The sequence below is a fragment of the Amblyomma mixtum genome, chromosome 3, assembly GCF_055824585.1.
Source record: "Amblyomma mixtum isolate Tamu chromosome 3, ASM5582458v1, whole genome shotgun sequence".
NCBI classification, from domain to species: Eukaryota; Metazoa; Arthropoda; class Arachnida; order Ixodida; family Ixodidae; genus Amblyomma; species Amblyomma mixtum.
The window spans coordinates 220171472-220196337 of record NC_143014.1 but is presented as its reverse complement, the minus strand read 5'-3'; the positions used below and the strand labels follow the sequence as shown (position 1 = coordinate 220196337).

The 24866-nt window shown below is 43.6% G+C and overlaps 2 protein-coding genes across 3 annotated transcripts in view; one reads left to right on the top strand and one right to left on the bottom strand.

Annotated features, from left to right (window-relative positions):
- Positions 1-15399, bottom strand: part of LOC149353739 (STAM-binding protein) — a 35770-nt gene extending 20371 nt beyond the window's left edge. Inside the window, exons 1-6 of one of the 2 annotated variants that reach the window (XM_089582756.1) lie at positions 15133-15399; positions 11534-11743; positions 10735-10810; positions 8361-8453; positions 5603-5931; positions 1744-1942 (exon numbers count right to left, since the gene is read on the bottom strand). In XM_089582756.1, the coding sequence (XP_089438882.1) occupies positions 1744-1942; positions 5603-5931; positions 8361-8453; positions 10735-10810; positions 11534-11742 (906 nt within the window). In that variant the 5' untranslated portion in view covers position 11743; positions 15133-15399. Of the gene's footprint in view, positions 1-1743; positions 1943-5602; positions 5932-8360; positions 8454-10734; positions 10811-11533; positions 11744-14841; positions 14982-15132 lie in introns of those variants that run through there. The other variant, XM_089582757.1, reaches the window with a different exon arrangement.
- A 326-nt stretch (positions 15400-15725) lies between these two features.
- On the top strand, positions 15726-17598 carry mtSSB (mitochondrial single stranded DNA-binding protein). Its single transcript, XM_089582755.1, has 2 exons — positions 15726-16104; positions 16494-17598. Exons 1-2 carry the CDS (start codon positions 15973-15975, stop codon positions 16857-16859), a joined length of 498 nt encoding a protein of 165 aa, XP_089438881.1. The 5' UTR covers positions 15726-15972; the 3' UTR covers positions 16860-17598.
- Positions 17599-24866: the final 7268 nt, after the last annotated feature.

The following is a 24866-nucleotide window of genomic DNA, read 5'->3' as shown; positions in this document are numbered from 1 at the left end:
CTCCTTTACGCATTCAATGCATTTAAATATTGCTGCCAAAACTGTTTCAGTGTCCTGGGTAAGAGCTTCATGTACAGCTTGCTACAAGATTTGCTGAATTTTGTGCATTGCCACAAGACGAATTTGCCAATCAACTACAAAATCATATGTGATAGCGTGCTTATTTTCTTAGCTTTCCTTTGTACACCTGTTGCTACACTGATCATTGTTTGTGTATGCACCCACTCCTATAATGTCTCGCTTTGCAAGACAACAGTATATGTAAATAAATAAATAATATGTACTAACACAATAAGAAGCACGCAGACTGGCGATTGATAGAATACAAACAGTGTAACCGCACAGAAGTAGCCACGCTTAGGTAGTTGGCACTGAGCAACACAAAAAAGACTGAACAATTGATTAGTGGATATCAATTCCGTCCGTGAGGTGAACTGAGATAGAGTTTGCAGTTAATGATCAAAGGATCAAGGCGATTTCAATCCCTGATCATAACTGCACCATAAGGTATGTATTTTGACAGATCTATCTCATAATAGTAGGGAAGCAGCTGGAAAAAAAATTTGGGTTGTGTCTGTCACTTGACCTGTAACAGCCGCAAGACTAGTGAATGAATTAGTGTGCTTATATTTACTATGTACAATGCTTTAGGCTGCACTTTTTCTAGTCTTGTTATACTGTCACTAAATGAGGAAACCAAACAATGTTGGCATACTCCTAAACCGGTCTCATGAAAGTGGTATTGGCTAGAAACTTCTAAGCATCAACTCATGCCTTATACTTCTTGTTCACTCTTCTTGTACAAAAGCACTGTGCAATGTATTAGCACAAAAATTTAAAGCCCACATATTTACACCTGACGCCTCAATAATATTGGAGGCACCTTAACTGGTGCAATTTCACTGCATTCAATGATGTACTCCACGTTTCTGCAATGCTGTGGCCTGACAAGACAACAGATCTTTTCATACAAAAAGAAAGCCAACTTCACATTCACGGAGAGAACTTAATCTATACACAGCATAATGCAACAGCTACCAACTTCACAGAAGACAAGTGCGTTGTTGAGAAAAGTGGACTAGTTCAGCTCCTGTCAAGTAATCAGCAGTACTTGTCATAAATGCTGAAGTTGCACTCATGAATACTGCTGCTTGTTAGAAACTGGGATAAATTTAGCTCCACGTGCACTGGATACGAAAAGGCAAAACTTCACTGTCTTCACAGGACAATTGTGAAAAATGATAATGGACTTGTTCGTACTGTACAAAGAGCAGTTCCAAGACTTAGATCAAGAACTCTGGTAAAAAAAAAAAAAAAAAACTCCTTGGGTTCCTAACAGTCGGGGCTACAGCAAGTTGAGTCAACAAGATTGCCCATGCAAGTCACTTTATCTTCATGACAACCAGTCAAGATAAAAAATACTTCATACATTTCTCAAAATGAGAACGTCCTACAGATACAATCTTTCAGTGTACTTCATTAACTAAATTAACACGTTAACTGCAACAGTGATTTTTGCAGCCCTAATACCTGAGCATCGTGGCTCACCGGTGCACCACTGGGGAAGCAAACTTCTTGAAGCCACCAACAGATGGCAATGGGAACTTGGCCATGTGCTTTTCGCGGGCTCTTTGAAAAATTTTCATCACATGACTCAGTATTCCCACCGGTGACCCGCGACGCAGCTAACGTGTTAACAAATATATAATATGCACACTTAGTAAACGTTCAAACCATACTTACAAACTTTCCTGCCAAAATGGCACATGTCTCAATATTCTTCTCGGTGTTTTGTCGAGACAAGTGAAGAAACTTTGAGAAAAGTCCACCTGGCACAACTACCGTGCGCAGACCCTGGGTGCCAAGAAAGTATGGTTCTGGGCTGAGCAGTGGCAAAGGTTTTGTGCTCCGGTCCACAGCAGGGATGGCCCTCCTAACCACACTAGACAAGAAGACAAAACCAAAGCCCATATTCTGACTCTGGCCCCCAGAAGGCTTCATTTGCATAATAACTTCCAAATGGTTAAGGCACCTGCAGTGGCTCCCTCACAGTGAAATGATTGCCGATATAAGTATCAACAAGAATAATTCATAAGTGTCGAGCAACACAAAAAATCTTTCACTTATTCATATTAATACACCACAGATAACTATACAACCTGAGAGGACACCACAGTAGCATTGTTGCCAAGGTGCAGAAAACAGCAGGCAATAAGCGTTTTTCTTTTTGCTAACGAATAGCCCTTCACAAAACTAGTGTTAAAAATGTCCCATCTGCTGTTCTAGAATGCTCTGCACCACTCAAAGAGCGAGCAGCTAAGTGCACAGCTCTTCTTACTTCCAGGTGAGTGCATTCAAGCACTTAAGCATTTGCTGTGATGGTAGTACCACAACTGCTTCTGCCAGTTAAACCAGTGCACAAACCCCACGGGTACCCTACTAAGCAAATGAAATAATGATATCCAAGAATGTTCGGGAAAACTTTAATTCGGCTCCTGGCTGGCTTTTCTTTAACCTACTTTAGTGCAAGCAAAACTAGGCCAGTTGCTGAGCACACCTCTCCAAATGTATGCTGCCATGTCACCATTGTTGTTGATACGGAACCTACATAAGAAAGCAACTCAAATTTCCTGTGCACACATTTGACCAATGGCTGTATAACAGTTAAAATGCCACACTGCATTTCACTAACCTCTGCAACTATACCACGGATGTGCCAACAGTCGCAAAAGGTCCCAGGCCAATGTGCCCCTGGATGGAGCACGAGGATGCATCTAGAGCAAACAGCTAATTTAATGTATAGTAGACTCCCGTTAATTCAAACTTCAAGGGACCAGAGATTTTTGTTTGAATTATTGCACCTTAAGATGATCCAGGACTGAATGCAATTTGCTGTATCGATATCAATGCGTACAAAAAGTAGTGTGGATCTATTTCTCTGCAAGCGTAGCTAAATGCTTTAGCACAACACAAAATATGGTTGAAAGGCAGTGATAAGTTTGTTTACTCAACTGTGATTGAAAAAAGTTATCAATAATGTGCTGGTTTCTCAATAGAGCAAGAACCTCAAGGAACAAAAAAGAGGTCCGAATCATCCGAAGCTTGAAAAGTCAAATGGCTACAAAAAAACTACCTGAAATGCATTGTAGCAAATTCAACTGATGAAAAAACAGGCAGTGGTCATCTGCTTCTAGGTGAAAAACTGCGCAGCAATGACGGTTTTTCGCAATTCTGTCATTCTGAAGTGCATGCCCCCCATTGGGAATAGCAAAGCAGAACTGCTCCAAAACAGAAAGGCTTTCCGCGGCCTCCTTCACAGGTGCGATGCAGTAGTAGTGCAGCCTCCTCGCACGCGGTGGTGTCCATGTAAGGACGCTTCACCACACAACAAGCAGCTCGTAATGAGAGCGCATTATTGGCGCACAGGACCACGCGAACGGACGCAAGGGGAATGCGCATTTGTGCCAGAACGGCGAGAAGTCTTCTAAAAGGAAAAAATACCAGCGACACGCCAATCAGCATCCAAACCGGTGCACAGTTGGGCTTAGGTCACAGACATGCGTACGGTAGCCGCAATTATCGCGGGCTAATACCGAAGCTCAGAAAATGAAACTAGGCTGCAAAGGGGCAACTCCGATCGACACAGCCCCCCTTCGGGCCACGTCGGAGCTAACCGAATGGAGGGGCCAGATTTTCAGTTCACGCAGCGCTGCAAACCTGACTCATCCAACCTCAGTCACTGCTCTTTCACACGCCGAGAGCATCAGAGCAAGACAAAAAATGGCTGTAGCTCAACACGGCTGAGCCAGGTTATATGGAGTGAAAGGCAAGCGAACCAGTGGCTGATGTCGACGCGGAAATAAGCTGCCCTTTTCCGCTCGAGATACTCTTGTTGCCTGTGCCACTGCTTCTCCAGATGTACATCCCGTTCTTCATTGGTTTTATCAACTCGATGAGCCCGCTTTCGCGACTTATCTCTAGCCAACACGGCTTCATGGCGCTCACTGCCGTAGGTATTGATAGAAGCAGCCCTCCGCCTCCATTGCTCAGTCGAAGAACTCGTCCCGGTGTCTGGTTCTGGCTCCATGTCTCTGCGGTGTCTAGGCGGTGAGCACTGGCCTTCATTCAGTAACAGCGTTTCAAGTGGTTAGTCACTTGACACAACTGGCGGGAGCGAGCGGTCGGAGCGGCAGTCAGCGCAGCGGCGGAACGAGCAGTAACAGCTGCAACAAGTCACGTTGTATGAAGTCACAGCCACATCAGCGACGAGCCCCCAGTTAGAGGTCAAATCCAAGCATCATTTGACCTTCAGCTTTGCAAGCGAGAAGTGGAGCTTTTTACTCCAAAAAGTTAGAATTAACTGAATTTAACAGAAATTGCGGTACGAATTAAGCAGCTTTAAAATGCATTAAAATATAGTCAGACAACCAAAATTTTTAAATCAGTTTGAATTAACTGAACGTAGGAATTATCTGAGTCTGAATTATCACCAGTCTACTGTATTCATTTGACTTCAAGGGTCACTACAGAATTCCTTCTTGCCAGTCTTTAATCTCAAAACGAGCAAGTTGCACTGATCGCTTCATCACCATGCGACCTCACTCAACTCTGGCAACAACATGTTAGACTGCATCCATTACTAGATGATTAAAGCATGAACAGGAGGAGGCTCAAGTGCTAGTGCGTCTCCATCTTTTGTCAGTCCCGATCCGTTCACACTTCAGTCTCATAATGATAAAATACGGTCTTAGGCTTACCAGTCATTGTCTATGGCTTTCGATAACGGATGGTACAAGAAAAAAACAGTGCTGACTTCGTGCAACAGAATACAAAATTATAGTAGCACTTAAATGCACCTCTTTTGGTGCACATTTAAGTACCAGAAGCACTAGCCATCATACAAAATAGCACAGCTGATACTTAACCATGGCACTCGTCGCACCAATTAAAGGCAGGTATGCAGAAGCCGAATTTACTCGTGTAACTTGTGAACCCATAACTTATTACCTGGGTTTAAAAAAAAAACTTTTACTCCCATATTTTATGCTCCCTGCTGCACCAGACCTCCAGCAAGCACACGGGTGCTTGCAAAGAAGGCTTGGGAAGTGCGCAGCCGTGTCACTGTATGTGGCAGCGAAAGGTCCAAGAATCAAGAGGACAAATACGTGCCGTATACCCAGCTTGCTTGCGCTGGCGGCCACTTTCCTGGACGCACAGTTGTATGCACACCAGAATCCGAAACTACCAAACCACTTGCCGTGCTATTTGCTGCGCATTTATTGCTTGAGTTGTGCACATGCAGTCGTGCAATCCTGTGAGGAACTACATAACATGGGGCAGGGTGGGAAGGGGTATGAGTCTTATAGATATACGGAGCCAGTTTTTCTTTTTTCCATGAAAAGGCAGCAATATACAGTATATGTTGCATGTCATGACCTTTGTACAGTTTTTAAGGACATGTTCGGGAATTTTTCGCATAATTTGCGCACCCCCTTTTTGAAGCCTTAATTTAAAAAAAAAAAGTGCAACAAAGTGCCCAGCTTTTATCATGAACCAGGAAGCCACAGAGATAGAGGGTATGCAAAAATGCATTCTGACTCACTCCACAGGTGCCGTGGGAGTGACAGAAGGTTTTGAGGCCCTGGAAGGAATGTCCGGCACTTGAAAGTCACTCAGCGTTGGGAATGGTGGAGTCTTGGGCCGAGGAGAACCAGCAATGCCGTTCTCCAGCTCCAGCAGCATGGGGAATACATCAGATGGGGAGATGCCACTGGGAGGTGTCGGGGTTTCTGGTCTCTCGGGCACCGCCATTTTCGCCTGGTGCTGCCGCTGCTGCAAAGCAAACAGCTTCTGCTGCTCGTACATGAGCCGCTCCAGCTCATCTTTCTTTCTGCGCTCTTCTTGGAGTGCTTCCTCGGCCTCTTGCCTTTCCTGAGCACAAGAAAAGCTCACAATGCTACGGGTGCACACCAGGCTGCCCTGTGTGCATACGAACAGCTTAAACAGAAAATGCGCTAAGTTGATATTTCATACCACATGCAGCACTGGGACGGCTGTGATGCAAACAATGCTGACTGTCAATATGGTTACAGAAGCAGTGAAAGGACAACCATGCTTTATGCAAATATTTATTGAAAAAAAAAAGCTTGCATTGTGGAGACCTCGCAGTCACAGCTGATGACATTACAGCTGATTGCAGTCACACCAGCTTTATTAAATAAGCAAAGAAAGAAAACTACTGCACTACTGGGACTTCAAAAACTGTTCCCATATGAGATTTCCAGAGCAAGAAACAATGAAATGTGCTTCTAACATAATCAAGCCTATTAGTACATGCTGTTTATAAAAGGTGTCCTGTGGCTCATCTTTAACACTAACTACACTAACTACTACTACACTAACTAAAGGGCTCCTCAAACATGGCTGCAATCAGTGCCAAAGAGATATAAAGCACTGTGCAAGTGAGGCATATTCCCCATAAAGAATTCAAAATGCAAGCAGATCAAGAGCTGCTTTTTCGCTTCTTCACTTAGCTCACCCAGTCGCAGCAATGGCCACTATGCAATAAGTGCAGTCCCTACTCCCACATATACAGCAGAACCTTGCATACCATGATGGCCTTGCCAGGGCAGTCCACAGCCCTCGCTGTGGCTGCCCTTTTGATGGAATTGTTGCTTGGAAGCTCAGGCATACAGGCACAGTGGGCAGATCACACCAATCAAGTTCTAATGCAACAAGGCTCCCAAATCCATGCTCATAATCTTTTTGAATCTTTTACAGCAGCACCTACAAGTGCCCCTTCTTAGTGTAATCTGGCACAGTTTGTCAGCAAAAACTAACATGGCCAGCAATCCACTACTGCTATCTCCCCATTGCTGTCTCTCCTCAAACAACCACGTGATCTATGGCAAGATGTACTATCAGTGCCCGTTATTCCACACCTTTGCCACCAACACTGCACTCAATGGCTGCAGAGATTTCGCTCTGTGAGAGTACCAAAAAGGCACGGCTCCGGACAGCACTTGCTCCATTTTCCCCCCAGATGTGGCCAGACCACCCAAGAGTCACTTTTAGTCTGAACAGTGGGAATGGAAAGCATGCCACGCCTGACAAGGAAGGCTGTCGTGGCACACAAATGACAAAAGGCACAAGACACCACCTAATACACTTAAGACATATAGCTGCATATTCCAAAAACATCAAGACCCCTACGTTTACAAGGAAGAGCCACAGAGTAGATAGTAATTTTCAAAGCAAAAGCACACATCTCGTAAACCACATATGTCATCAACATCTGCCCCTGTCTACAGAAACACACGGTTGTCCCCCAATTGTTTGTCTGGTCCCGTTCAGTCGATTTCTTTCTCTTTTTTTTCTCACATACGGCTTGTAATCTGCTTTTCTGCAGCAGTTCATACAACAACGCTCACATCCAAGACAGACGCAAAATGGCAAATTGCAAACCTTGACTTGTAGTCCTTTTCATTTTGCTTTGACCGTTTCTATTAAGTTTGTACTGAGACTGTCAGCTCAAAACTTGCATTTGTGCAGCAGATTCACATAACAATAAGATAATATGAATACAGTGCAAACACCTTGAGCAGACGCCTGTCTGACCAGGTTTTCCACATCTCTGGAATTCTTACAGGCTGTGGCACTGCCATGCAAACAAAGGATAAAAACTACACGACTTGTCTATACCTCTGCCTATATATCACAAAAAATTGCGTTTAGCAAAAAAAAGGAAGAAACATTTCGTGTAGTAGAGCAAATTGAGAATCTGCTGCATGAATCTACGTCCACAAAATTTATTCTCATGAGCTGCTGTTTTTTGTGTCAGAAACCCCTTTCCGCTACTTTCGTTTTTACGCTGAAAAGAAAAACATTAATTTATAACACACCTGCGTGCAAGCAAATGTAAAAAAGTTATGGTGGTACCTAGGCAACTCTTATGATTATAAATTCGAGAGCAAGTGTAACTGGCTCACTGGGTCAGTGGACACCTCAATTGCACTGTGAGTAAGCGGTGGAGTCCACTTACAAATTGAGGCAGCTATTCACCTTTCCTCTTCTCAAAATCAGCAGAAGGTTCCGACTCCAATGATTTCGAGAAAAGGAAAGGCACATAACTGGCTCCCTGGGACAGTGGACACCTCAATCGAGCTCTGAGGTACGTGGAGGTGGGGACACTGGTGGCCTACTGCCACGGAAGGGATGGTTACAAGATTAGAGAGTTGCAATTGGGCCATGGGTTTCTGATGACGGCGGAGTTTTCGTACGAACCAAGTAATGCTTTCACAATAAAATGAACCAGCATAAAGATGGCTAGTTGGTTTACGCACTTAGCAAAAGGAACTTGCCTTGTTTTTGAGTATGATGTTGTATTCTTGGGTGTACTTTTCTATAAGCTCAGACTTCAACTTTTCCGCAATGGGAAAAATTTCCTTTAATTTCTGCAAAACAAGGTCAGAAACATACGCAGCAGTAAGCATTTTTGGTAGTATCTTTGCCCTGGGTTTGGCACTAATCATATTAGAATAAGTGAACACCAATTTTATAAATGTATGAGGCCGCTTTGACAACTCAATATTAAAAAAAAAAAATTAAATTTTAATTTATGAAAATACCCATTCATTCTTGAAAAAATTGCAACAAAAATTATGTTTATAATTAACACTGTTCCAAAGATACAGCCAAAATTGTAACCCTTGTGCATCTCGCGAAACCGAAACTAAGGTTTTCTCAGCCAAATAAAATCCCTAACTCTTGCAGCATTAGACTTTTTTTGTCAATTTTTCAATTTACATTAATAATAGCTGTCCTTTTAACACCTATGTTCATTTTTGTTTGTGTTTAAGAACTTAAACACAACATTTGGAACACACTGGTTGATTACGCGAGCTTACCAACATTTGATTTTGTTGTGTATGATGCCATGTGTCATTTCAACAGCAACAGACGGAAGCTAGACATCCTGAAGCATACTGGGATCAAACCTGGTCTGCCCATACAGAAAGCTTGTCTGACAGGCGACCAATAGCATATCAGGAAGTCCTCCTGTCAGCCTACTAATGCCGCAAAAACTAAAAGAAAATAAAAGTGAACTGCCACATGACCAAACGGATGTAAAAGCAAGACTGAGGAGGAGCTAAGCTACAGATGTGGTGGATTTTAACCCTCCTGGGCATTGAATTATGGCATCTGCAGTCATTCCCAATCCTTTTCATAGTTTTTCTCAAAATTCACTTTTTTGTTATTCCTTCTTATTCTTACACAAACATGCCTTACTTTATTCCTCAAAAAGATTTTTAATGAAACTTTGTAGACTTACTATGTATCCAGCAGTGTAATGAACCACAATAAGTGAAATTGTGCAATATTTTTATCATTGCTGTATTTATGTTAAAGGGATACACATATGAAAACCACTGTTTTTGGTCATTCCAATATTATACAATCCCAATTCATGTTACCATAACTATTTCGGTTCATTGCACAGATCAAGTCTGCACTTAACTGCAAAAAAAAAAAAAAACATCAATTTTCTCCCACAAACTGGCCTCATACCTTAAATACAGAAATAGCAGGAGTGCATTTTTGACAAGACTACAAACTACACCATAATATTGCAAATTACTGTTATAAAATATGACCACACTCATGACACTTAATTCATAACACTAGAAGAATCGTTTAGGTCAACAATTTCACTGTCCCCTATTGGTAGTTTTCAATATGTTTACACCTCCAAAATGAAAGCATGGTCACAAAATCAAGCAGTAAGCATGAAGCCCCTGAACTTTCCAACTAAACCTCTAGAGCAGTGGGCCTGTCTAAACTAACTTTTCTCCATATTCTTCACTGTAAACAACCAAACCTCGTTATGTTGATTCGAGTTTTCCTCTTGCAAGGAAAAGAAAGTTTTCTTATCAAGAATGCATTTATACAATAAGTAAGAGTCCTGACACAAGCACTGTTCACATAAAAGCACCTCACTTATTGTACTTATTAACTATTATACGGGCTAGCTCCTCTCCTTGCTGCTGTGGCACACTAAAACATACGTTCAATGTAATACATTATGACTGTGTTCGAGAGGACAGTATCCGATTAATAAAGACCACATGTGGATATAAAGCACAAAGTGATGAATGCTTCAGCAGCCATCATTTTACTCTCTCATTTATTCCGAGCTACACATGCTTAAGGGTACACACAATGCAATGAATTCATGAAGCATTGGTATGATCATACATGCTTACAAGTATAATCACATTGTTTATAAGTTAAAATTCACCAAATCTTAACTTAGGCTGAAATGTACATAGCTAGGTTTTTAGCAGCTTCTTGGAAATATTTTACGGCTTTTTAATACCAATTTGGAGGCATGTATGGATGGCAACGACACCTCTAGGTTACTGAACCCTGACCATCATTTCTCAGCCTGCAGCACAAAGTGCAAAATAAGCTGCAGTGAATCAATAGTCTCTTATCAATGACCTACAACCAAATGTAATTTTTCTACAACCTACAAGTGCAAAATGCTGCTGTGGTACTTGGTTTACTACTTTGTTCTACCAGAAGCCAACTTCCTGCTATTCAGTTACCTGAAGCGAATATTCCCCCATCACAGGCATAGTAGAAAAGAATAACAATGTGTAAACTGGACTAAGGAGAACAGTAGTGAACTCAAATGGTAGTAATTATTCCAATTCCACGAATCACAGCTTTTACCTTCTTTGTCTGATCCCACTCAGGTAAAGAGGGCCCCTTCATGTCTGGATGCTTCATTATTTTTTCTACAAACAGCCTAGAGGCAGAAGAAAGAAAGCATACCAGCTAATTACATAATATAAGCAAAGAGCACATGAGAACACTGCTGTGTTGAGCAAGAATTCAGATCAACGGTTCAAGCCCGGACTAATCACTAGATGTGTCATACACACAGTGTTCTACACACAGATGCTCGGAATGAGGCCTTTTAAGCTGTATATTTAAAAGCTGATTATAAGAGCTTTAACGCAAATTTGAAAACCTAACTTTTAACTGGAAAACTTTTCACTGATAAGCTGGCATGCATGATAAGGTCACATTTACACTAGTGAAGATAAGAAAGTCAAAGCAAAACTGCCAAGCTGAAAGTGCAGCATATTTAGCTTCCAAGGAATCAAGGATGGCAAGCAATAACTCAGAGCTTTGAATCTCAACCACGCTGCTTCAAACAAATGAACCTTTCCAACATATTCTTGAAAGCAATCACGATGTGAATGCCGCAAGAGAAAAAAAATCAGAGGCTACTAATTTCTGGATGACACAAACCTAAGCAAACATCGAGTGAAAATAGTTCCAATTTCAATTCAGAAACACACGAAATGGTGTTTCTGAGTTACCACACACTCAAGGTGGTGGCAACTCTTCAATTTCAATGCACTAATGTAGTAATTTCAATGCAGTAGCCACAGATTACTGGAACACACACTAATTATTTCCCATCCCACAAAGATAGAAAAAAGATAAGGTGCTAGAAACTCACGTAATGTATTTCGTGTAAAGTATGAAGGCGCTTTCGAGGTCCCCCTCTTTGCGGTAAACTTCAGCCATCCGTAGCATCTCCTTACCAGACCTGAAGTACCGCTTCAAGGGTATGCTCTCATCTATGACGACTCCACTTCCCACTTCACTCAGGTTTCTCACTTTGGCGTGGGGGTCATACTTTTCGAGGCCCCTGCTGGCCGAAGGCATCCTGCAGAAATGATGACGCCCCAGCCAATTAGTACCACATTATCTCATTGTGTTAGCAACAGTTCACTCACTACCATGACAATATCTTTGGTACTATTTCACAAAAACAACACAGTAACTATGTTGCATTTAGTTCAGGGATCAAACACGGGTTAATGATATCCTAGTCAATATCAAGAGGTAGAAATGGGCTTGGGCAGGGCATGTAATTCGAAGGCAAGATAACCGCCGGTCCTCAAGGGTAGCGGAGTGGATGCCAAGAGAAGGCAAGCGCAGCATAGGGTGGCAAAAAGTTAGGTGGGCGGATGAGATTAAGAAGTTTGCAGGGATAGGGAAGCCACAGCTGACACAGGACAGGGTTAATTGGAGAGATATAGGAGAGTAATTTATCCTGCAGTGGGCACAGTCAGGCTGCTGCTGCTCCTGCTGCTACTGATGATGATGCATTTCATTGTTACAGGTTTGTATGCAGACTTAGGAAGGCAAGCGTGGCAGGGGGCAGCAGAAAGTAAAGGGGGCGGATGAGATCAAGAAGTTTGCAGGGATAGGGAAGCCACAGCTGACACAGGACAGGGTTAATTGGAGAGATAAAGGAGAGTACTTTGTCCTGCAGAGGGCGCAGTCAGGCTGCTGCTGCTCCTGCTGCTACTGATGATGATGCATTTCATTGTTACAGGTTTGTATGCAGACTTAGGAAGGCAAGCGTGGCAGGGGGCAGCAGAAAGTAAGGGGGGCGGATGAGATCAAGAAGTTTGCAGGGATAGGGAAGCCACAGCTGACACAGGACAGGGTTAATTGGAGAGTACTTTGTCCTGCAGAGCGCGCAGTCAGGCTGCTGCTGCTCCTGCTGCTACTGATGATGATGCATTTCATTGTTACAGGTTTGTATGCAGACTTAGGAAGGCAAGCGTGGCAGGGGGCAGCAGAAAGTAAGGGAGGCGGATGAGATCAAGAAGTTTGCAGGGATAGGGAAGCCACAGCTGACACAGGACAGGGTTAATTGGAGAGATATAGGAGAGTAATTTGTCCTGCAGTGGGCGCAGTCAGGCTGCTGCTGCTCCTGCTGCTACTGATGATGATGCATTTCATTGTTACAGGTTTGTATGCAGACTTAGGAAGGCAAGCGTGCAGCAGAAAGTTAGGTAGGTGGATGAGATTAAGAAGTCTGCAGGGACACAGCGGGCGCAGCTGGCAAAGGAGAGGGTTAACTGGAGAGACATGGCAGAGGCCTTTTCCCTGCAGTTGGCGTAGACACCCACGCACACACGCACGCACGCACGCACACACACACACACACACACACACACACACACACACACACACACACACACAAGCAACCTGGCAATCACCAGTGCAGGATGCACAATGGTGGCCCACTGCAAGTGCAATACGCTCTGGGCCAACATTATGCATGGGCATGCAGCCAACATGAAATCTGAAACAGCAATTGCACAAATACGTTAAGAAATACATTGAGTAAATGTTCTTTGGTTTTTTGTTCACATCTCAAAAGGTGACCACGTGAAAGACATAAATGAACTAAAAAAGGTGACAAAAAAAAACAACATGAAGGCCTGATTTGTATAACGCCTGAAACAAGATTTGCCAGGTTCTGGCTGTCATTGTGCTAAGAGATTAGCATTTCTAATTTTTCCAATAAGTTCCATCACTAAATGCCATGGTTTACAGCCTCAGCACATAAAACTAGTACGACAAGCTTGGTTATTGTATGTACAGCCTTTGTCAAAAGTTTAGAGCCCCGGGGGGTTTGCTTCTAAGCACTATTGTGACGCTCCTGTAGCACTAATAGAAGTCCTACGCATCGGAGGGAGCAGGACAAAAAATCTTCTTACCTTCAGGAGATCTGGGACGCGGAGGACGCATTACGAGCAAAGCAGTATGGCCCAGAAGCAGAGCCCCTGGGCTCTAAACTTTTGACAAAGGCTGTACCTGCTGAATGACAAGCTAGATGAGCCACACACTTTCCTCCTCAGCTAAGCATTTAATAAAGCTATTGGAGGACAATAAAGGAGAATAAGGCAGCAAGTTCCCTCAAATGCATGCACTGACGGCACATACAAATTTGCACTAAGGAGCATGTAATTGAACACCTTAAGCGAAGCAGTGGCAAGAAAGTACTACTAGAAAGCAACCTGCCACGGGTGCTTACTGCACGCGTGGCAGGATTAGATGCAGGCACAAACACTGTCTGCTCACCCAATGTTCACAGTGAGAAATAAGAAATGCAAGCATGGCTGCCAACTAATTCAGTGCACTAGATATGTGCATAAAGTTATGTTCACGAGCACATGACAGTATCAACTTTCCACCTGCTTTAAAGTGTTCTAAGCAGCCATGCACATTCAGATTTAGCTAGTACATTACTGCTAAAAAATCAAATTACAAAAATGATTAACAGAGCCCAACAAGATAATGCAGACACTGTGCAAACACCCTTGCACCACTGTTTTAATACAAAAGAGGCCGTATGAAACCACTTTGTTTTAAACTTTGTGTTACTTAACATCTTCAGCTTCGCGCAACACGCAGCATGAAAGCACTGACAAACTACTTCGTTGCACTTCTACCACATGACTTACGAGAGAATTTCATCTGTAGTAGTAGAGCAATACTTTCCCACCACAAACTTGCGCACCAAGAATGGCTTGATGGCTTTCAAGAGAACTTACGCGAAAGTACTAAATTTAATAAAAAAAAGCAACGAAACACTTAAAAGTTAATGTATTGCGAAGGTAGACTACTGATAAATATATCCACGCAAAACAGGCCCTTGCAAGCACAGAGCCTTCATGTTTGCCAAGGTTTCCATAGTAGGAACTAGTACAGGTATACTTCATAAAGGCCGCAGTGTTTATTCATGACAACCGTGCAACTCGTGAACCGCGAACTGCGATGCTCATGTTTCGTAGCGGTACATTCGTCAGTGAACATCTGCAGTGAGCCAGCACGACTGTTCAGCAATACCACAAGCAGCGACCTCGGGACAAACAAGCGTGAGAACGCGTAGATGATTCTCCACGAAGCCCAGGAAAGCATTACATAGGCCAAGTATGCCATGACAGCCGTTAATTGAAATACCTGACAGGACAACAGGAAGCGCACCGACTCCACGGCACGAAAAAAAATACCGCGAACTCGAGACATGTCACGCTGTTTTGCAATGCAACAACAAGAAAGGAGGTCAGCGAATAGTAAACCTCGCTGCTGAGCCTGACTTTTCGCAGTGAATGCTATTCAAACAGGCAGTCTAGCGAGAGTTGCTGAAACAACGTTGAAGAATGAGAAAGCGAAACAAATGACGAGAAGGCGGCGGTGGGAAAAACACCGAGATGTCACCCAGCGCCCAGTTGGCCAGCTACAGCCGCTTACCTGCAGAATGGTGTGGCTTGTCTGAAACCTTTAAGCTATTTTGAATCTCCTAAATGGACGATCGCCGCTTATCCATGCTGTATCACGCTATTCACACGAGCAGCAAGTATGAAAACACGCCTAACCATCGAAATGTTTTAATAAAAAGATCCGAATCACTGACATGACCGAGGTTAAAGCGTTTACATTTCCCAATCTAAGCGGTGAGTCATCTGGCGTCCAAGTTTTCCGCAAGTGTTTTCAAGTAGTTAAACACGACCCATTTTAATCCCGGCCAGTAAATATACGTAAATAGAATATAGACGTCATCTCGAAAGCATAAAGTAATAATTTTAAATGTTTCATTATAAAAAAAGTGACAAATTTTTTAAGTAAACGGTAAACGACGTACGTCATACCAATTTCAACAATTAATTAATTAATTTATTATATATTTTCAAAGCATACCACAGCACAGCAGCATTGGTAATAATAAAATACCATTCCAATTCAGCAAATTTTATTTCTGTTTGATATGTCTAGTAGACGACTTTATGCGTAGCTCTTGTAGTTGAAGATAGAGGAGCAAGGCACGTGACTCAAGCGACGCGAGAGGGGAGCAAGCCAAGCATAAGCCAAGCAAGCACAGACTTGCAAAAGGAAATGGCGCGCTGCTCTAGTGCGTTTGTCGCGCAAATCCACTTTTTTGTTTAGATCTAGTATTCGCTCACTGTCACGCTGAAAGTGCTCAGGGTTTGTCACGCGTCTAAAATCCTGCTTTGCACCTTGCTGTACGAAGCTTTCTGACGTTCTCAACTCCTTTTTGGGTGCGCAATCGTGCTCGTCTCCACGTGAGCGAAGATGAGCTTTGTAGCGGGAAGAATCTCTCGGTGCTCTGCTGATCTGCTACTGCGCAGTCGACCTGGCTGTTCCCTGTTGCGGCGATTGTACTGCGAGGAAAGGCCAGCTACCTTAGAAAAGAGCGTCAACCAGGTGAGCTCCATTGACCACGTTGAGCCTTGCACATTCGAAGTTTTTGACCCTGCTCGTGAAAGGATGAATCGCATTACTGCGGCTGGTTTAGGCAGTGAGAAGTATTGAAACCATGGAAATAAACCGGTTAGTTCAGCGCAAAAGAAAAAAAAAAGTCATTTTAAGCATGCCTTGGACCATTGTTTAATCATTTTTTGAGCGCGCACTTTTACTTTACATTTCTGCGGTCGCTTGCGTGAACATGATCTGTTGTAACGGAGAATGACGTCTTTTGTGTAGGTTACATGTTGACAGCCATGTATGCTTACATGTTTACTTTCAATATCGGCCACTGAACCAATGCAACCAGATACACGCGAGGCGGCCGTGCTTTTTGTGCTTTATCGCAGGTGACCCTCTTGGGCCGCGTTGGAATAGAGCCCCAGCTACGTGGTAGCGATGCAAATCCAGTAGTCGTGTTCACATTGGCCACGAACAGCAACTATCGCTATGAGACTGGCGAAGTACAGCAGAAGACCCAATGGCACCGCATCAGCGTGTTCAAGCCATATCTTCGCAATTCAGTGCATCAGTACACGCGCAAGGGCTCCCGAGTACTGGTCCAGGGACGTCTGGTGTATGGTGAGGTAACGGATGCCAAAGGAGCCACCCATGTGACCAGCACAGTTGTTGCAGATGATGTCATCTTTCTGAGCCAAGGTGCGAGAACACCTGCTGCAGAGGATGAGAGTATTGCAGATGCTAGCTATCAGTGAACACAGTTCAAGAGAAGTGTGTCACTGTTTCAAGATTGAAAATGGAAGATTTTTACCACTGCTTTTGAGTAGCTTGAGAAGTGGGCTTGCTATTGCAGTTTCATTTACTACGCTGCTAGTAGCCTTTAAAATATATGCAGAAGATGGCATTTTTTATTTTGTACTTTTTTTTTACAACTGACATCGTTTTGTGTTGTTGAGATAAGGCTACTCTGGAAGGCCTGATTACCGGAATTCTGTTTACTAAATGACTCAACTTGTGTTGTGTACAGTGCATTTCTTGTTGCACTTGAGTCCATACAACAGTTAAATCGATGAAAATGTGCTTTATATGGCTATGTGAGCATTTTTCATGTCGACGCATTGTAGGGTACTAGAAATTTAATTTTGATCACCTCGCTAAAAGAAGAGCTGCCGAGAAAAGAAATGCTTAGGAGAGTTTTCCTAATTGAAGGCTTGGTCTTGTTCGAATATTGTTTTACTCTTTGTGCCATGGCCTGTTTTTATTGATATCAATGCTGTATAGCTATGTTGTATTAGTCTCCTTTTGGGTAGTGCCCCAATTTTTACAATGCAACCCAGAGGGCGGTTGCAGAATAAAGCCTCCACTTGATTGTTTTATTGTGTTGGGGAGGTGATGTTGTTTGACATTATCTATACACATTATTGTTTCTTTGTGAAACTCATGGTATTAGAAGTCTGGATAATTTAATAAACAGTAAAGAACTGTGCTGCAAAAGATGTGCTGCGGTGTTTTCCTTGAAGCTCCACTTGCCCATGCTGACTTGCGCCGTGTGCAGTGGATGGCAAAGGCATATGCGGATGCGAAGGACTGAAATGGCAATGTCAGGCTGTTTTCCGACTTGTCGTTGCCCGCAGGCGAGAGGATGATACTTATTGTGTTCACCTTTTTAAGATGCCGCTCGTTATTGATTCAAAGTGCGCTTTTTTCTGCCTAAATAGTATAGGCAGACTTCAAGAAAACCAATTCCTTAGTTTTCTAGTGCAAAACAGTGGCAGGTAATTGTTACTCATGTAGGAAATTTCTACATAGCGTCACAATGAAAAATTCTGACATTGAAATCTCAGGATTCATGAAATAGACACCTGAGAGATCACGAAATCACCTTGGGCTAGCAAGCTCACTGTTTTGGGAAATATTTACTGCATCCTCTAGGTGGCCTAAAAGACTATCTAATTTGCATTATGAAGGATGCTAAATTTCCCTGAAACAAAGAAATCGCTCCCGGGTGTAACACGCTCGGGGGGTGGGGAAGGGGAAGTGTGCAAGTTGAGCTATTGTGTACATGGTGTCTCGAAGGTTTAAGCAGAGTTCAAAACCAGTTGTGGCAAGGGCATGATGTGGTGCACACAGATTTCCAAATATAAAACAGCTTGAGAGTGGAGGAGAAGTAATCGCCATGAGCTCTTGCGCACATATACAGCGTGGGTGCACCGCAGCAGTGGCCTGGTGATTTGAACATCCGCCTCGCATGCGAGAGGTGCGGGATTTGATCCCCAGTGCTGCCGGGCACCTATCGGTGATACAATGGGCACAACCTATCCCTTGGCTTGGTGCTCGGCTTCTTTACTGTGAAATGCTTGGGAAGTGGATGCTTGACCCCACCTTGAGAAGATAGAACATGTTGTGCCATGGTGTTTTTTAGCCCCAGATGCCCTTGAGCGATAAAAATTCACAATCATCAAAGGACAGGTGCATGCATGTGGCACATTCAGCTTGCTGGTGCTACACTTTTGGTGTTCGCCTTATTGGGCGCACAGGTGAAGCAGCCCAATTTTTCTGCAGACGCATGCTGCATTTTACTTTTTAGGCATGTGTGCACAGCTTTTCCACTCAGTGTCATCCAGTTACTTGTAACAGGCGTGGCGCTGCATGCCTGAAACTCTAAAAATTTTTGTAGGCAGCTTAAAATTTGGCAACATGGACTACTTCTATTGCCTACTTTACTTACTCTTGTAATGAGCACACCTGCATATTAAATGCACCTCCAACTTTTGCTGTCAAAAAGCAATTCTTTTTTTCTCTTCTGTGTCGTAATGAGTGCATCTTAGCATTTTAGCCTGCAATCTGCTTATAACAATAGTGAACGCTTGTAGGGAACCTTTTTTTAAAAGTAGAAAAAACTGCAATAATATAAAGCCCCATCTGTCGAATGTCAAGTGCACTATAACTTTCCTACACGATGAATGGCTGAAAAGAATGTTGTGCAAGGAATCCGAGAACCAATAGACACCATGCCTGGTCGCCAAGGGTTTGTCTGTTAGTATGCCACATTAAGAAATGTAGCAACTTGTTGCGGCTGGTCTCGCCCTGAATGCTGCGAATTGTGCTGGAGTGATCTTGTGCTCTCTTTGGGTAGCGCCATGGGCACCTACATGAGTTATACGTGCGGGGTTAAAAATAATTTCAAGGCAAGTAATACTGGGCGAGGTATTTATTCTACCAGCCTGCTTTTTGTCCTATTTTGTGCCACTTCAAATTTTTTGAGCTTTTATGGGGGAAAAAAGTGCATTCATTATGCAATTAAGTACGGTATTAAGCCTGTGTAGCCTGCTAGCTAACGTACCACTGCGGTGGTCTAGTGGTTTGAGCATCCACCTCAGATGCGGGAAGTGCGGGGTTCGATCCCCAGTACTGCTGGGTACCCGCCGGTGATACAGTGGGTACAAGCTTTCCCCTGGCCTGGCGCTCGGCTTCTTTAGGGTGAAATGCTTGGGAAGTGGGTCTTTGACCTCACCTTGAGAAGACGATAACACCTTGTGGCGTTTTTTGGCCCCAGATGCCCTTGAGTCATAAACACTCGCAATCGTCATTACCGGCTAGCTTACTGGCACTGATAAGCAGAATGTTTTGCTTTAAAATGATGCAGCGGTCTAAATATTGGTGTTAACGTTGCATTGTTGAGACCGCCATGCAGCCACCGAAGCAGCCAGGGCTGCATTGGCGCAGCTCATGGCTGGACGTGAGGTGATCGAATCATGTGCCATGCTCGAACGGAATCATTTCAGTGACGCATGCTTTGGGCCGGAAGGTGACTGCACTCATGGTACCTTTTGAGAAAGGGACCCTTTTCTTAATTGACAAGTGTGCGTTGCCACGTTGCACATTCCTCAGCTAATGGTGTTGCCGGCCATGAGTCAGACAAACTTAGGGACAGTCATGCGAGTGCTCTAAGGTGCACATTTTGTCATCACAGGAATTGGCTACATCTTTTGTATTGTAGAGCACACAAATTACACCTATATGTCTTACTTCAATGCTAAAATGTCTGTTTTGCAAAATCCTGGACACATCCTGCTGCGGTGGAGCTGGCTTAACAGTTATAAAAAGGACTCGCTGAAAAGGCAAATGAAATGAAGAAATGCTGAAATCCTTTGTATTGTTTGAACTTCAAAAGCTGGTCACAGCTGGCACTCATGCCAGAGTTTTTAATTCTCTTTCTGTTTGTGTTTTTCCAGCATGTACAAAATCTAGTCCTAGTAATCTTATTTTTTGATGATCAGCATGCAAAGGCTGTTTGTTTCAGTGAAGGTGGCCCAGATATTTTCTGGAGCCTTTTTATAGTATAGATATGGCTTCTGCGGCATTTTTGTTATCACTGTTGGCAGCCATTGGTAAACAGCTGAATTATGTAAACTATAGTTCAATACAACTTAAAGGGACGGGCCACTGATCAAAAGTGGTATTAGATTATGGTGGAAATGAAGTGATCTTACCTGATATAACAAGGATTTATAATTTTAATTTGGCTTTGATAAATTACATTGAGCAAACTGAAATGTCATCTTGGGTGAAACCCTGCCATATTGATACATCCTAGCACGTGGCCACATCTCGGTAAAATGTAGCTGATTTGTTTTAAGTGCACAAGCACTAAATAACCCCCCCCCCCCCCCCCCTCACCAATTTTGCACTGTTTGTCTGGCCTGTGGGTAATCCGGTTACCTAGGTGGCAGGTGGTTTGGTTTGGTTTGGTTTATTGGGGTTTAACGTCCCAAAGTGACTCAGGCTGTGAGGGACGCCGTAGTGAAGAGCTCCGGATCCACCTGGGGGTCTTTAGCGTGCACTGACATCGCACAGTACACGAGCCTCTAGAATTTCGCCTCCATCGAAATTCAGCCGCCGCGGCCGGGATCGAACCCGCGTATTTTGGGCCAGCAGCCGAGCGCCGTAACCACTGAGGTGGGCTACGTAGGTCGTGTGACCTTGTGACATCATCACAACCTGCTCACCGGATTGGGAAAACTGCCTAGTGTGGCAGGTGGCTGTTAAAGGTGCATTAAAGAGGAATTTGAACTCGTCTTTTTACCGCGGGAAGTTGATCTACATGTTCCGAGCATTCTTAGAAACTTCGAATTATTGTCCTGTGTGGCCGAGCTCCTTAATTTAAATCGTATTAAACATCTCGGCTCCCACCTTTTTTTTTTTTTGAACTCGCTGCTAACGGTAGGAGGAGTCAACCAACCTTTCAGCCAGTCCCGTGGTGGCTTGCCACTCTACCATCGGCGGAGTGATACATAGCGATCAGCGAAAGCAAAGAGTCCACACATATTTTTATTTCCGTGGGCCTGATTTGCAGCTATGTAGTCTCCGACTAGATCTATTTATTCACGGAAGCCTAATAAACAAAATAAAAGCGAAAGCGAAGCCGCAACCCGACTGCCTAAAGGCACTCCATGTGTTGACTCCTCCTACTTTGAGTGGTAAGTTCGAAAAAAGGCGGGAGCCAGGATGTTTAATCTGAATTAAATTAGGAAAATCGGCCGCACAGGACAGGACAATAATTCGAAGTTTTTAGGAATACTCGGAATGTATAGATCGAGTTCCCACAGTAAAAAGACTAGTTCAGATTCCTCTTTAGTGCATGTTTAATGATTGGTTGCGAGAGGTTGCTCGCGATGAGCCACCTGGGTCTTTGTCAGCAGCTGGCATTGAAAGGCAGTGGCGCATCGCTTAACCGTTGTGCCAATGCGTCAGGAGTGGTATAAGGACTCCTATAGTCGGATACAATTAAGAACGCAGCGGCTTTTACCCATCAAAAGACCCGTTTCCAGCCAGTGGTATCTGCTGATTCTAATGACCTTGCTAGTGTGACAAAACAGGCAGTGATAGATGAAAAGAGGTATTCCCTTCTTTCTATGGTCAGGGACAGGTCTCTCTCCATTGTGGCACCGCTCCTTGCATTGTCACAAAGCATGGAGTAATAGATGGAAAGGGGTAATACCTTCTCTCTATGGTCAGGGATAGGTCTCTTTCTCCATTGTGACTCAGCTCCCTGCATTGTCACAAAGCAGGGAGTGATAGATGAAAAGGGGGTAATCCCTTCTCTCTATGATCAGGGATAGGCCTCTCTCCATTGTGGCGCAGCTCCCTGCATTGTCACAAAGCAGGGAGTGATAGATGAAAAGGGGATAATCCATTCTCTCTATGATCAGGGGTAGGTCTCTCTCTCCATTGTGGCGCCACTCTGCATTGTCATGCTAGCAGGGCCATGAGAATCGGCTGACACCATTGACTGGAAGGCGGTTCTTTGATGAGGAAAAGTCCTTTTGTCGAAACATTTGCAAGCACCTTGAGGTTTTCCCCTCCCTTGTTCACTTTGTGATTATGAAGAAGCATCTGACCAACCTCTCTCTATCATGGACTGCTCTAGATTTAGTGCGCTAGTGCTAAGGCTCCGACTTTGCCTGTTTTTGTCTGAAGCCTGCTTGACCTTGAAAACAGCCTTGAGCCGGAGCCGAAGTGCTAGCGCACCTAATTTGAATTTGCTCCAACCAAGCTAAATTGTCTGCTATTTTTTTTTTATTGAGGAGTGTTTGTCATGTTTTACTATAGTCAGTGCCCTTCGATGAAAGCAGTGCTTTTTTAGCATTGCTAATGATGTGCTTGTAGCTCTTGTCACTAGATGGTGCCAGTGTGTTTTCATTTCTTGGATGAAGCGGGAACCATGGTCTACTAAAACTTTCGTCAACGTGGCGTACATCACTGTGCCATAACAGGTTTGGCTGTAGAAACTGAAAATGGGGGTTACCCTATGCTAAACATGTCTAATACTGTCTGGCGGGTGAGATTTATATTAGTTATCGGTACATCACTTTTTCCAACATGCAGTTGCCATCGCGATTCCTGATCATCGTTCCCAGCACTGGGATGCATAAAAATGGGTGCATGTACTGATAAAAAAATTCTTGGTAAAAATCTTGTTGTACAGCATTTGTGACAAAACTGCTGTGAAATCAAGCACCTTAAACAGCAAACTTTCTCTTGTGCAAAAGGAAAAAATGGGTGCTTAAAATTCAGCAGTAGGTCCCTTTAAAGGGTCAGTCTACTGAATTTTATCGACCATATTTTCTTTGCGGCAACCGATAGCTCTTTACTCAAATTACCGTTTAGCCAGCTGTGGTGCCAAGGAGTGTGGTAGAACATTTTAAAATAGAATTTATTAATGTGGGAACACATCTGTATGAGATTGTAGTCTCATCGAGCAACCATCTGGATTTCCGCCGCGCGGCGACAAACATGGCGGCGCCCGTCGAAGCCGGACCTCTCGCTTCGGACTGAATTCTCGTTGTTGTTGCCTTTTTCAGTGCGTTCACTGGCCATAAATGGGGCGCCTGTCTTTCGCTTCGTCTCATCTCGCCTATAAGAAAACATATAAGAGATAAATTTGCTTTATTTTAATAATTAGAGTGACGATTCTGCCGCTCCTAGGCTTAAATGGAGAGTCGGTTTGTTTACAGCAATGGTTCCCGTCCTGATGACCAGATGGCGCCACTATAGGCTGAGTTTATTTTTGCGTCTCTGCTAGCATACGCTGAACTAAAAGTGGGAATGTGCCTGCGTTTTGCGTACGTGTAACTATAAATATTCATGTGATTTACAGAAAAAGTGAGCGGTACGCCTTCTACAGTTTACTAGAACAAAACGTGCGTTTCTCTGACATTGGGGCATACAAATGGTACGTAGTATATTCACTTATGCTTCTACAAAAAAAGACTACCACTTTCTTGAACAAAATGAACGTTTGGGGTCGCCACCATGCTTTTTTACGCGACTTTTAACGCCGAAATAAAATATAAATTCCTGCCTAAACCGGGCGCAGACCCCTCGTTATTGATGTTATAGGGTGCCAACTACCAGAATATGCCATTATTTATACACTCATCTCGGTGAGTAGACTGACCCTTTAAGTCAGCAGTGAAGCTCTGCCCACGTTCAGGACCACCATTTGGAATTCTGCCGCAACAAAAGTATGTTAAAGCTTCTCTTGTCACCTAAACAAGAAACTAATCACCAGGCAAAGGTATAACCTCAGGGACTTGATGTCTCTGGGTTGTTTCATATAGCCAAACATTAAAAAGTTGATTTCGTTTGCTGTTGCAGTTCGTCAGCAGAGTAACAAAGGATGCCGCGGACCATGGCCCATTGTTACCAAACTGCTGTTCTTTCTTTTAAGTTGTATTTATTTATTGTACACCTCAAGTGCCCCTAATAGAGGTATTCTACTATTGTAAAGTGTTTAACTATTTCCTTATAGCTAACTTTTTAGCTAATGTAGTTAGGAACCTCGTTGCAGTTAGAGATTTGCAGCTGGCCGCTGGTTATAGCCATATCACTTTCAGAATTGCTGAAACGCAATTACCGTCGGCTCTGTGGCTGAACTAAATTTGACCATCGCACACCCTTTTCAAAAAGCGCACGTCTTTTGCATGCAAAAAGCGAAGCCCACCATTACACGTCACTCCATACCACGCCACTCCATACCACGCGTGGCTAGAGTCAATGTATGACTACCTAGCGTTGCGCGTAGGTACGCCATTCTGCTCCCCAAGCATCCAAATTATAAGGGAAAGCCGCAACTCTTGCGTGCAGGAGGCGGACTCTGTGCAGTAGTTAGAGCGACTGCAGGCTCAATTCGCTTACTTCTGGCTTCCAAACTTGCTTTATTCTAAACAGATTACTGTTGCATTAAATGACAAAGCATG

Excerpts from the sequence above, each read along its gene's own strand:
- mtSSB (XM_089582755.1), top strand. The coding sequence starts at position 15,973 with ATGAGCTTTGTAGCGGGAAGAATCTCTCGGTGCTCTGCTGATCTGCTA. Across the intron at positions 16,105-16,493 it reads TAGAAAAGAGCGTCAACCAG|GTGACCCTCTTGGGCCGCGT; the intron begins GTGAGCTCCATT and ends GCTTTATCGCAG.